This window comes from Phodopus roborovskii, unplaced genomic scaffold (genome assembly GCF_943737965.1).
Source record: "Phodopus roborovskii unplaced genomic scaffold, PHOROB, whole genome shotgun sequence".
Classification (NCBI taxonomy): domain Eukaryota; kingdom Metazoa; phylum Chordata; class Mammalia; order Rodentia; family Cricetidae; genus Phodopus; species Phodopus roborovskii.
Window position 1 is genome coordinate 5,366,465 of NW_026126424.1, and position 13,066 is coordinate 5,379,530.

General features: G+C 38.3%; 1 protein-coding gene across 1 annotated transcript in view; it reads left to right on the forward strand.

The window, feature by feature from the left end:
- The first annotated feature begins 337 nt into the window (after positions 1–337).
- Ank2 (ankyrin 2) overlaps positions 338–13,066 on the forward strand; it is a 204,502-nt gene continuing 191,773 nt past the window's right edge. The window contains exon 1 of the mRNA XM_051185534.1: positions 338–487. Within this exon, the coding sequence (XP_051041491.1) occupies positions 353–487 (135 nt within the window). The 5' untranslated portion in view covers positions 338–352. The remainder of the gene's footprint in view (positions 488–13,066) is intronic.

Sequence of the window (13,066 nt, forward strand, 5' to 3'; positions counted from 1 at the left end):
CTGCTTGCATGGTCAGAAAAACAAAACAACACCGCCCCCCTCCCCTGCTCTCTGTGGGCTTCACCCCCCTCACTCCATTGACATGCATAGCTGGCCTGGTAGGTGTAAAAATAGACTGGCAGTCCCTGAACTGGAAATGGTCACTGAATGCAGGCTACAGTTGCTGGGGTTTTGAGTTCTCTCTGACACCAGCAAACCAGGCAGCAGATGGGAAGAACTGGCGAGTGATATGTTGGAGAACTGAGCAGAGGAGTTCAGGATAATGGATTATCCCTACTAGTGGATACCCGGGAGCCCAGGCCAGCTTGCACAGGGCAAGGGCAGGCCCACTGATCACAACTATAGAGCTGAGATGGGGAATGCAGCTCTCTGCTCGTCTTGCCATGCGAACAAGAGCATCAGGGCACAGGGAAACATGCTGGAATTGGATACAACTCCTGACTTCTACGGCTGTAACAGTGATGATGTCAAAGAACCTGTCTTCCGGGTAAGTGTTAGGCCAGAAGTGAGGAAGATGGGAGGCTGTTGGTCTAAGAATTAACAGTGGTGTTCATTGGTCAAATCTCTCGGCTTCCTGGAAGGAAGCTGATGTGGAATCAATGTGATATCACCACCTGACCGTCTGGGATTCAGTGGCCTGAGGCTGTATGGTCTTAATGGTATAGAATGCCCTGTGTTTAGCTCTTCTTGCAACTCTGTAGTTTCCAATTGATAGATACACTGTCTTTTTAGCTTGGAGTTTTGGCAAGACTGAACGTGTGTGTGTGTGTGTGTGTGTGTGTGTGTGTGTGTGTGTGTGTGTGTGTGTGTGTTCCTGTATATGTGTGAGTCCACACACAACACTATAGAGTTTCTGTAGTATTGTAGAGTGTCTGGTTCAGGCTGCCAAATTGTTTTTCCTATTTTCCTATTCTTGTACATTTCATTCTTTCTTTAGGCCAGAGGGCATTTTGCAAGCCTGTGCTAACTTAGAATCCCAGTTCTAGCTATAAAGGCATTGTTCATGTCATTAGTGAGTATTTTCAGTGAGGTCTTTGGATGTAGGTCCAGTTAAGATCATACTAGTTTGTGAAAAGGCTTACATGCTGAGAAGTCAGACATTTAAGTTGGCTTCAGATTTTTAATAATTTTCTAACATAGTGTGCAAAGACTCAATATGACTCAAAGGGAAATGTTGGCCGGGGTTTTCATTTGTGCTGGAAGAGTCAGAAGTTGACCAGAATTTTATAGTGAACTGGCTCAAGGTTTGTGATGGACGCTGAAGACTTTGCTTTTCTGTGCTTGCCACTGTTTCTAGGAGTGATCACAGGTTGTGAGGTGTGCCTGTCCTCTTCGGCTTTTACCCTGACCTGGATCTTTGGAATTGTCAAATTGTAGTGAAACTGAAACTCCAACTTGAACCTGTCAATGAAAACAGTCTACAGAGAGATGCTGTAACTGGCAGAGGAGAGCAGAATGCACTGGAGTGAGAGGAGGCAGCACTTCCAAACTGGGAGTCAGGAAGCCACAGGCTTGGGAAGTAAATCCCTTCTCCAAGGAAAACAATGGCCTGAGGTTGCTCAGTGAGGTGGAACCAGGAGCAGGGTGTTGGTCATCCTGGGTCAAAGTTGAAATTACCCACACCCATGTGGATCCTACTGCTTATAGATTTTTATATAGAGTAGGTCTTGTGGGGATTTTTAATTCTTCCCATCACTTTAGTGTCATATTAATTTTATGTTTATTGCAGAAGGAGAAACCTCATCACTTCTCAAATATATCTCTATTTCACTTTTTAGATGGTCTTTGCATCTTTTAATTTCATTTGTGAGAGATGTAGCAAGTCCCCTACCCAGGATGTTTCTGTATGGGACATCATCTGAAGGCCTTGCAGCATCCATGTAGGCTTCATGGGATTTTGACATGATCTGGAAGGCTCCACATAGAACACTGCCTGAGAAGTTCCCTTTCATTGATTTGGTTTATATGCTTATTATCATTTACAAATTAGCATATCGGTCTACATATACTCTATTTTTTCACATTATTATGATGTTCTCATTGTACTTTATTATATGAAATTGATTTTGAAATTCATCCTAAGAGCAAACCATAAATGTGTCACTTCATCACAAATGTTCTTTAGATTATCCATCTTCATTTTTTTATTCATTCCCTTTCAGAAATTTTCATTGTCTTACTTCATTTTTTCCAAACTTTGCCCCAATTATAGTATAGAAACATTTCAGCTTTTTATTTTACTCTTTTCATTATTGTGCTTATTTCTTTGGACGGTGAGCACTGAGTCCTGTGATATTATAAAACAAGTCAACATTCTTCTGTTAGGCTCATGCAAAAGCTAAGTCAATAGCAACTCTTTCCTAAGGGAGATACAATTATAGGGCAGGGCATGTAACTACAAGACAGAATTCCTGCAGTATGGGGGACAAATTCTAACCAAGTGGAGAGATAGAGGAGATAGAAGCATGCTTCCTCAACAAGAATGAACTAGTGTAGCCAGAGAGAGAGAGAGAGAGAGAGAAAGAGAGAGAAAGAGAGAGAGAATACCACCGAAGCACAGGATCTTTCCCTCATCTATCTCCCTTCCTTCTCCTTCTTCCTTCTTCTCCTTTCTCTTCCTCACCCTTTTCCTTCCCCTCACATACCCTCAACAAGAGAGGAAGAAGTGAAAAATTTAATAATGGAAGCTAGGTTAGTGTGTAATCTGAGTAAGTGGGAAATCATCAGGCTTACAATGTATTTTTGTTTCTATTAAAGCTTTGTCTGAGTTTATAAAAGGACTTTTTGTTGGCTTAAGCAATTAGATACAGATAAGAACTAGTCACCAAATGGGGGGGTTCTCTGTGTGTGTGGAGGGGGAAGGAGGGAGAGAGAGGAGGGAAGAAGGGGAGAAGAGAGAGGGAATATGTGGACCCTATTAGTATGTCTGGAGGGTTAAACTTTTCAGTTTTTTTTTTTGTACTGAAGGAATAAAATAATCAAATTACATACACTTATATAAAAGATAAGAAATATAAAAGATAAGAAAAGTTATTCATTAGTTGATAGTAAGAACTGAGGATATAATGAAAATCATTCCATTAAATAATTTCAAAGAATAATAAATGATACCGTGCATGGTCATGTACCTTTGGAATACTTTATTTTTTTAATGGTATAGATCAGATATTGTCTAATTTTAGAAATATGACTTAAACATATAATCCGAGTATAAGACAAAATTAAGTGGTACCATGTGGTATGAAACAGATCCTCATAGGGTGCTGATGAAGAGAAAGACCACTGTAGACCTTTGTGTCCCTGGAATGATTCATGAACAGGGACATTCAACAGATATGTAGCAGAAGAGCTTCCATGAAAACCAGAGAGCCATTGCTATGAGCCTATCAACCTAGACCTCCTTCTGATGCCCACCAGACCCTGTCCTCAGGATCCAACCCCCACCTCCTCACCCTTCAAATAAGCAAGCAAGATGACACCTGAATTTCAAGGGCCATCAATTCCAGTTCTGTAGCCAGTATCCACTGTGATTGGCAGGTGTCTAGGTGGAATTATCCCTTAATATTCACAATGTCACTCCTGCTAATGGAGAAGGTGGAACTTGAAGTAGATCTTGGAAACCATTTGAAAGTAGAATTTGGATTACTGTGTGGAAGAAATTACACTTATGCTCTCAATACACATGAATGAGCCAGGCAGTGGTCTGAAGGAATGTCCTAAGATGGACAAAGTAGAAGTTCCATTAGTAAATTTCAAGGTGATATGGGGGCATCTGAGATTGGCAACTCAGTTTCCATAATAGCTGCAAAAATACCAAGTTTACTTAACTTTTATGAAGATCACCCAGTTAATGTTGGAGTCAGTGGTGTGACAGAGTGATCTAGAAGTGATCTAGAAATACCATGCATCCTCTTTCTAGCTATAACACTTGCTACTCAGGGATAGGTACAATGAAATTTGTGTAAAAAGCATAGGATATATATATTGATTTAAACATGGATTGTGTACTAGGAGGAGACTACATACCAAAGGCACTTGTGGAGAATTGGTTAGGTTGTGTTCATGAACTACCTCCTTTGACATGCCTAAGAGTGCTACGACCTACATAATATGTGCTTAGTGGATTTCTGTGGAAAACAATGCATAAATTAACTAGAAAGTCACCCAAAGAAGCAGGTATCATTGTGAACATTTTCTAGATGCAGGTGGCATGTCCTCAAATCTGACAGAAGTGATAAAATGGTGGAGGCAGAATAAAAGAAATATTTAAACGACTGAGAAGTTTCTGTTACTAATTTCTGTTCCAAAAATGAATGGACATTTCTGTAATTTACATATTATTTTGAAAATTGTAGGTCTCCTCTTGAGTAGTTCTTCACCCATGTAACAAACTGTACACAAAGATCAATAGTTGCATTTTCAAGATGTGTTAAAAGATTGCATTATTATAAGAGGAATAATTTAACATAAACAGTAATATCTAACTCAGTATCTGGCACATTCCTCTATATCTGTCTTCCATGACTACATCCAACCCAAACATTTGTGTTTATTTGAACTATGTGTTGATTTTAAAGCACCATTTCATCTGCTGTATTTCATAAGATTAACCCTACTCTACACACAGTGTCTCTTCAAGGTCGCGGGTCTGGGATGGAGCTGAGAATTCATGGGAGAGAAAGCTCTCTTATTTTTCTGAGTATTTGCTTCCTTCCCAAGCAGACATCTGCTGTGATCCTTACTCATTTCCAGCTCCAGGTTTAATTCCTTAGTTAAATTTATTATGCCACAGAAACATCCACCTGTTTTGTGAATCCTTTATTTTCAGTTTAACGCCTTTGAAATTTATGCCATTTTATAATGCATTTGATTATAAAAACCTTAGAGGTTTGACTTATCAGTACTTGTATTCACATGGTATTCATGTGGGCTTATGTAAGTGTAGGAAAGCCTGTTTTGTACCTTTCTGTAATATTTTCTTATAGGAATGCAAACATCACCATGACTACCTGACAAAAATCTTTGCAGTGGCATTCCCCAGTAAGTCTATTATCTATCGAAGCCATGTGGAAGCTGAGTATTTAGTAGTAGATATTATTCATCAAAACTAGGTTTTTAGGAATGAGTGTTGCTGACAAATAGTTTATTTGAAATTTTAATTTTCTTTTTTTCCCACTCTACCTACCTGACATTAATGAGTTAAACAAGAGAAATTTGAAATAATCTTAGACTTTTTTTTTTTTTGATGATGTAGGAGTTTCCATATTCTAACAGTTGTCTTTATTAAATAAACTCACAGTGCACTAAACTTAAATGTTAAGGTTGACAAATGATCTAATGAAGAAGTCTCACTTTATTATGGAAAAATATAAGAAATTAGAATTCTGCCATGATGAATAATGTGTTATTATTTCTTGTAATCTGCTATTTCAGATCTTAACTTTCTAGATAGTTGGCCTTCTGGAAAGAACATATCCAGTGTGAAACTCTTTTGAAACCTTTGATTGTTACATACTACCCCGTTATGAATGGCCTCTGAATTATAAAGGATAAGGTACATGTACTCATTACTTTTTTATTGCTGAGATAAAATACCATGACCAAGACAAACTTGAGGAGGAAGGGTTTAAATAGTTTTACAGTTCTAAAGGGATAAGAAGCATCATGGTGGCAAGTGGCAGGCACTAAATGTTGAGAGCTCACACATGAATGATTGCTCCAGCAAGGCCACACCTCCTAAACTTTCCCATCAGTACCACTAGCTGGGGACCAAGCATTCAAATACAGGAGCCTATGGGGAACATTTGTTATGAGCAGTTTTTCCTGCTGGCCTGGTCCAACTACTGTGTCAGCCCCAAAATAACACACAGAGATGCTGTATTCTATATAATGCTGTTGGCCTATTACTAGCATTACTTATTGGCTAGCTCTGTCTTAAATATTAATCCATTTCTATTAATCTAAGTATTTCCACGTGGTCTTATCTTACCAGAGAGAGTGCCCGGCGTTCTTCTCTCTAGGTCCTATATCTTGAATCTCCTCTCTACTTCTTTCTCTCTCCTCTTTGTCTCCTAGTCCTGCCTATCTTGCTTTCTTATTGGCCAACAGTGCTTTATTGATTAACCAATAAGAGAAACATATTTACAGAATGACATCTCCCATCAGGCATTCTCACTCAAACCACCATAGCTTGTTTAGGAATAAAGGGTGATCAATAATTTTCTATTAATATTGTGCATGTTTTACAAATTTGTCCAGAGAAGTATTTTGTGTGAATGTTTTATTTTTTTTTTTCAAAAATGGCTTATGGGGGCTAAGTGTGGTTCATGCAAATCCCAACTCTTGAGCGGCAGAGGCAAGATGATCTCTGTAAGACTGAGGCCAGCAGGGTTTACTGTGTGAGTTCCAGGACAGTTACATAGTGAGACCTGTTTCAATTGAAGAAAATAAAACAGAACCAAACAAAATTGCATATTGTATTCAACTTTTTATACATGGTAATTTTTGATGGTTGATGATGGCTTAGTTGATAAATCATTTTCTGGCATTGTGTAATAAATACATAGCATAAAAGGTCTAAATTCGTCTTTTAAAGGTAGCTCTTCTCAAAGTGTATTTTATGAGTAGCACATCTGAAAGATCACCTGTGGTGTTTTAGAATAGCAGGACCTTTTGAGACCCCCCTGAACGTGAATTTTAGATGGTTGCCTGAAATTAGCAAGATTAAACACAATCTCTAAGTATATCATAAGTGAATTCCAATAGGATAACTACTACTTTGTGTTGAAAGTGAGGTGGGCTGGTTTTCCTGAAGAGACAGGCTGGCTGTGTACCATCAGAACATAAGGACACAAGAATGTTAATAGGCTTTTCCCTTCCAAATTTTTGGCAATGCTGTATTGGTAATTAAAGAAGCCAAGACCACATGGGGCATCTGGGAACAGAAGATGCTCTGCCAGCAAATTGGACCCTTGTGGGTTTATGCATCACCTTAACAGTCAGAAAGGTTCTGTTTTATGTTACAGTAGAGTTTGAAACCACAGCACTTAGAAGACATTTAAGTTCCATTCTCAAAAGCCAGTCATTTTTTTTTTTTTTGTACCTACAGAGAGTCCTATTGTTTGACCTCAGTGCTCATCAGAGGTCCAGGCACAGAGACACCAAAGAGGTTATGAAAATATGTTCCTGAGCTTTAAAAATTAGAGTTTCACTCCACTGTTGAGAACTTTGAATAACAAGATTGTTCAGAATGGTTTGTTATTCCCTCTGAGTTGAAGTCCAGGCCATTATCCTGGCTGCATTCCATACTTCTGCCTGAAAAGTCATGCAGCACATGAGAGATGATGAACAAATGTCTCTGGCTTCATTAAAAGTTCTTAGCACATTAACTGTTAAAACTGAAACCATAGATATATTAGAGTTAGCAGTTTGTTCCAGCAACAGACAGCTGATGAATGAACCCTGAGCCAGGACTGGGCTCAGCAGCAGGCAGGCAGGAAGTATGGATTGAAAAAGGAAGTCCGGTATGGAAACAGCTACAACTCTGCATACATCTTATTTGAGTCTGCTGGGAGGAGCCATTTACTTCATTTGGCCATGGTCCAGTTAGCTAGTGACCTGAAACTGCAAAAAGCTCAGTTGCTGTTTGGCCTGGACTCTGCAATTGTTCTAAGAGTTTATTGTTAGCTGCAGTTTTATTTGTGTGTTATATTAGTTCCTAGTTTGCTACAGAGGAACTCATGGTAGAGAGTACTCAGACAGCTTTTGAGCAAATTGTACTTAATATAATATAATAATTAATTAATATAATAATATAACATAGAAGAATAGTGGTTGTCTTCTATTTTACACACACACACACACACACACACACACACACACACATAAAATCTCTAACTGCCTCTGCCTCCCAAGTGCTGGGATTAAAGGTGTGCACCATCACCATCCAGTGAAAATAGATATTTTTTCTATAATTTTTATATTTTGAATAGGATTTCCTTCTCCAAACTCATCTCAGATCCTCCCCACCTGCTCTTCCATCCTAGAAAACAAATTTTTGAGCAAACAAATACCAGGGAGGAAAAAAAAGAGAATGAAACACAGGGAATGCATACAGACAGAGACATACACAATTTCATAAAAAGAAAAATCAGTAAGCCTACTATATAAACAAGAGGCCTATTAGGTTAAAAAACCAAAACACCCCAGGCAAAGCATTATGAGACAAAACATCCTCTAAAACTACAATTTCATTTGCTATCCACTACTAGGCATGGGATCTGCCCTTATACTGGTTTGGATACCCAGTGAAACTCTATTGGAGAAAGCTGATTTTTCCTGTGGGGGCTGTTATCAGTTGGAGATAACTCTGGGTTAAGGATGGGGATGGGTGTCCACTTCACCTCTCAGTGCTGGGACTCCATCCGGTTTAAACCTGTCCAGGGTCTATGCACACTACCACAGTCTCTGTGTTCATGTGTTCACCAGTCCTGTTGCATCCAGAAGGCCTTGCTGCCTTGGCGTCTTCCATCTTCTTACAATTTTTCTGCCTCCTCTTCTGCAGTGTTCCCGAGCCTCGAGGGTGGAATTTGTTGAAGACATCCTATTTATGACTGAGTATTCCAAGATCTCTCACTGTCTGCACATTATCCGTTTGTGTATCTCTGTATTTGTTTTCATCTACTGCAAGAGGAAGTGACTCTCATGATGGCTCAGTGAGATACTGACCTATGAGTATAGCAGAATGTCATCATGAGTCATTCTATTGATATATTCATATTAGCAGAGCAATAATGTTTAGTTTTCCCCGAGATCTGTGACCTATGTAGTCTCAGGTTCTTGACCCAACCTAGCAGTGTTGGGCATGGGTTCCATCTCTTGGAATGGGCCTTAAATGCAATCAGATAGTGAGTAGTTACTCCCACAACTGTTGTGCCACAATTACACTAATGTATCTTGCATGCAGGTCACCTTTGTAGATAAGGATTTATTTGTAGCTGGGTTGGTGTTGATCTTTTCCTTCTGGTAGCGTACAGAATACCTACCAGTAATAGAACACTAGTCAGTAAGGAGAAGGTTCTATGTAGGCATCAGCTCAACTTCTCTGTGTTTAACAAATTATGATGTAGGTGTTGTCTTCAGCAATAGGGGCTTACCATCACTTTATAGAAGAGAGCAACCAATAGCTTTGTAAATACTCTAAGTTGTTTGGGAGTTTACAGACTCCTTTGGCCAACAACTTGATTAGGTGCAGCCCATTCATGGCACTGGAGGCTTCATTTGGCGGCAAGAGATGTTCAGTTGGGGCACAATCTCTTCTACTATTTGCCAATTCTATGTGGATCAACTTCAAATATGTATATAATTTTAAAAGCTTCTACTTTAGTAGATTTCCATATGAGACCCTCAAATGGGTCTCTTCTCATATTTCCTCCCTTATCACTTTCTCTTCCCCCTCTATTTGATTCTCCATTCCATAATTTTAATTGTCTGTGTAATTTGTCATTTTAATTGCCTGTAAAACTAAATACTGAATCAATGCTTTAGAAGAAAATTAATACTGAGTTCTATTAAGTTTTATTCCCTTCCTTCCTCCGTCCCTCTCTCCCTCCCTTCCTTTCTCTCCTTTACTATCTAACACAGACATACATTAAAGAACTAATTTTGGCCTTGGTGAGGATTAAGGAATTATACAGTAATCCAGATGTGCATGCCAATTGCCACTCTCATTTTTGCATATTGTTCATTCAATTACAGCTATGTGCCAGAACCCAGCTATTGAGTATTGGTCAAGCAGGCTGTTAGTGCATGCACCTATTTTGTGTGTAACAACTTGACCAGTTATTAAGACTATATTTATTATACACAGGATCAAAGGTGACCTAGAGGTGGAAAATAGGAAAAGAACAATTAAAAGAAAAGAATTATAAAAACAAGAGATGTAGGAATGTGTATGGGAGACCGTATTAATTACCTATCATTGACGCTTTGTTATCTCTGCTTTCTGTTATGGTACACTGCATAGCATTAAACAAGTACAAACTTTCATAGCTCCTCACAAAAACTTTGTGAGTCATGTTCTAAACTATATTTTCATTGGAACAATATTCTCAAGGATCTACATATATCAACTAAGTTAATTCTCACAGTCCACCTGTTTTATACAGAGACCAAATGAGGATTATTGGAATTTGGTGACTTGCTTAAGATCACACAGTTCATGGAAGGCAACAGAACCAGGATTAGGAAAATAGTTCTCAGCATAGTGCTGCTGTGCTGGTCCTCTGAGAAAAGAACAGTGTAAGAAGGAAGACATGAGAGAAAGTAGACAGCACATTGTAAGCTTGTGGACACTGGGAAATTCAACCCACTGGAAAAATAGCATGTTTGCCATTCACCCTCTCCGCTATACACATACAATTGAGAGTTAAAGAGATAAAAGTGAGGAAATTTTAATTTTGAAGAAAACAAATATTTTACTGATTTCAGGCCTAGAAAACACACACACACACACACACACACACACACACACACACACACACACACAAATAATAATAAAAGCGAACTCCACAACAAGAGGGTCATGTCAAGATCTCAAGGCTGTAATGTCAGTAGGGCAAGACAAATGTTGAGTTTTTGCTTGTACTGAGGTTGCCTTTTCTATGACTAGCTCAAGGCAGGTCAGAAATGTGTACATCCTGAGCTTTTTGAAATCATTATCCTTAAGGATGGCTACAGTAAATTGGGGACAGAAACTTATGAATAGTTTTTAATCATAAAATTGTTTAAAATTATAAATGTCAAAGAGAATAGCTATTTATGTATAAATATTTGCAGAGACCTAAAAATAATAATCTGTCTATAATAAATCTATGAGATTATAATATGTCCCAAACATTTGGTAAAGTTATATTTTAAAGTCAAAGACAGAATATTTTCACCCCAAAGTTGTGAAAGTATTGCTACACACAGATAGAATATGTATATAGGAAATTCTCAAAAAGAACACATGAAAATATAAATTTTTAAATTTAGGTAATGATTACTCTGACTTCAGCCAATTTTTTTAAATCCAGTTCTTAAATGTTCTACTATGAGCCCTGTGTGTGCATATGTGTATGTGTGTGTGTGTATAATTATCTATTCTTTTTGACATATAGAAGGTTATCAAAAGCAAAAATAAGTGAAAGAACACAGAAACTTTGTTTCTCCATTTCACCCATATTCGTTTTGAATATACCTTTAAATATTTTCAGGTTCATTACAAGCTATTTCATTTAATGTCACCTTTACTTAGACTTTCAATCATTTTGGAGGAAAGACTTTAATAGAAAATTTTTCACTATTTACTTTTTAGTAAGAAAATGAAAACTCCTATCATTTCTTGAAAAATGTGACTAACCTCTAAGCAGCAGGTAAAATGGTTAATTAAGAACAGCCGAGAGAGGTTCTGGAAGCTTCTGGAAGCAGTCCCTTTTGGGCAAACACTGTTGTGTGTGCACTGGAATGATTGTGCTGCATCAGAAGTAGAGGACTAAATAGCATCTTTGAAGCCACTAATGCAATACAGTTTGGAAAGCCTTTTCCTTCTCGTGGTCATAGTGACAATTGTGATGGTAACATTGTCTAATTTTATGTGCAGCATTTTGAAATAATGCAATCAGGTCCTTAGGATTTACAACTCTCGAGTTAGTCTCATCACAGAAAAGGAATCTTCTTTTCATTCTGGATAAAATCCAAACTGCTGGCTCTATCCCAAGACAAGAAAGGGAAAGGGAATTGAACACCAGAGGATCAGAGTAAAGCCAAGCCAGGAAAGCAGTAGTAGCCACCTGTTCCCTGGTCAACAAAGGACTAATCAGTACTAATAAAAGGATATGGGGAGGTGGTGATGAACAGGGATCCTCCCAGGAAGACTGCATTAACTCTAAAAGTTCTACCACTTTTTATCCCAAATCCATGGGCAAGTGACACAATCCCATTGAGCCCAGGCTTCCTCATTTGAGAAGCATATGAGGATTAAATAATATTATGAATGAACTGACATGTAGTGAGGCTAGCTGTTCATGTTGTAGGGTAAGGTACAATAAGGAAATAGCATGGGTGCATATTGATTTCCTCAAGGCTCTGAGAATCTAGTGGCTTAGTCCAAGCAGGCATACAAGACAGGTTGCATCTTTAGTCTTATGAGTGGATAGAGGACTAGAGGGAAGAGATGTTATATTTGCTATGAAAATATTAAAAAAAATCACTAAAGCTGAATCAACATCTATATAACTGTATCTGCACACACACACACACACACACACACACACACACACACACACACACACGAGTCATGTAAAATTATTAAACATGTTTGCTCAATTTGCTGTTCGGTGAGTGTTACCTTACAACAAGTACAGTTCATAAAATGTAATTAATTCTCTTTCTTTAAATACTAACCACAGAAAGATGGCACCAGTCAGGATAAATATCACTAACACTAGTGTCTACTTGACACAGTCAGTGGTAACTATATTGGTGAGAAACACAGTTACCAAGACAACACATACCGTTGGTGGGGAAACTTAGAAAGTAAAAGTGGTTCACGCCTAGTTGCATAGGACTGAGTGTAGCCCTGTGTATTTACCAGGCCATGCTTCCCATGGTGGTTTCCCATTTTACACAATGCCAGGCAGAAATGACAGGATTGCAACGTTCTCTCCATGAAGTTCTCAGTATCTCTTACTTTTACAAATTACTGGGGCGGAGGGGATCTTTGACCTTGTTCTCTATCAATGATTAATAATGAAAATGTGGTATTTCTACTAAGTCAAATTTGGCTACAAGTGCAGTGTTTTGCTTGTTACTAGTTGTAAACAAATATCCCCACCCTTAACCATCTTATGAAATGCAACAGCGACTTTAGGGATTTTTACTGAGTTCCAACAGAATTAACTTTGTTGTATAACCTAAACGTTAAAGGGAAAAGCTAAGTGCTTTGCAACTTTAGAATACTTGATTTCTAAGCCTTTTACCAACTGCCGTGTCATTTATCACACACATTCTTTCTTAAATCAATTTC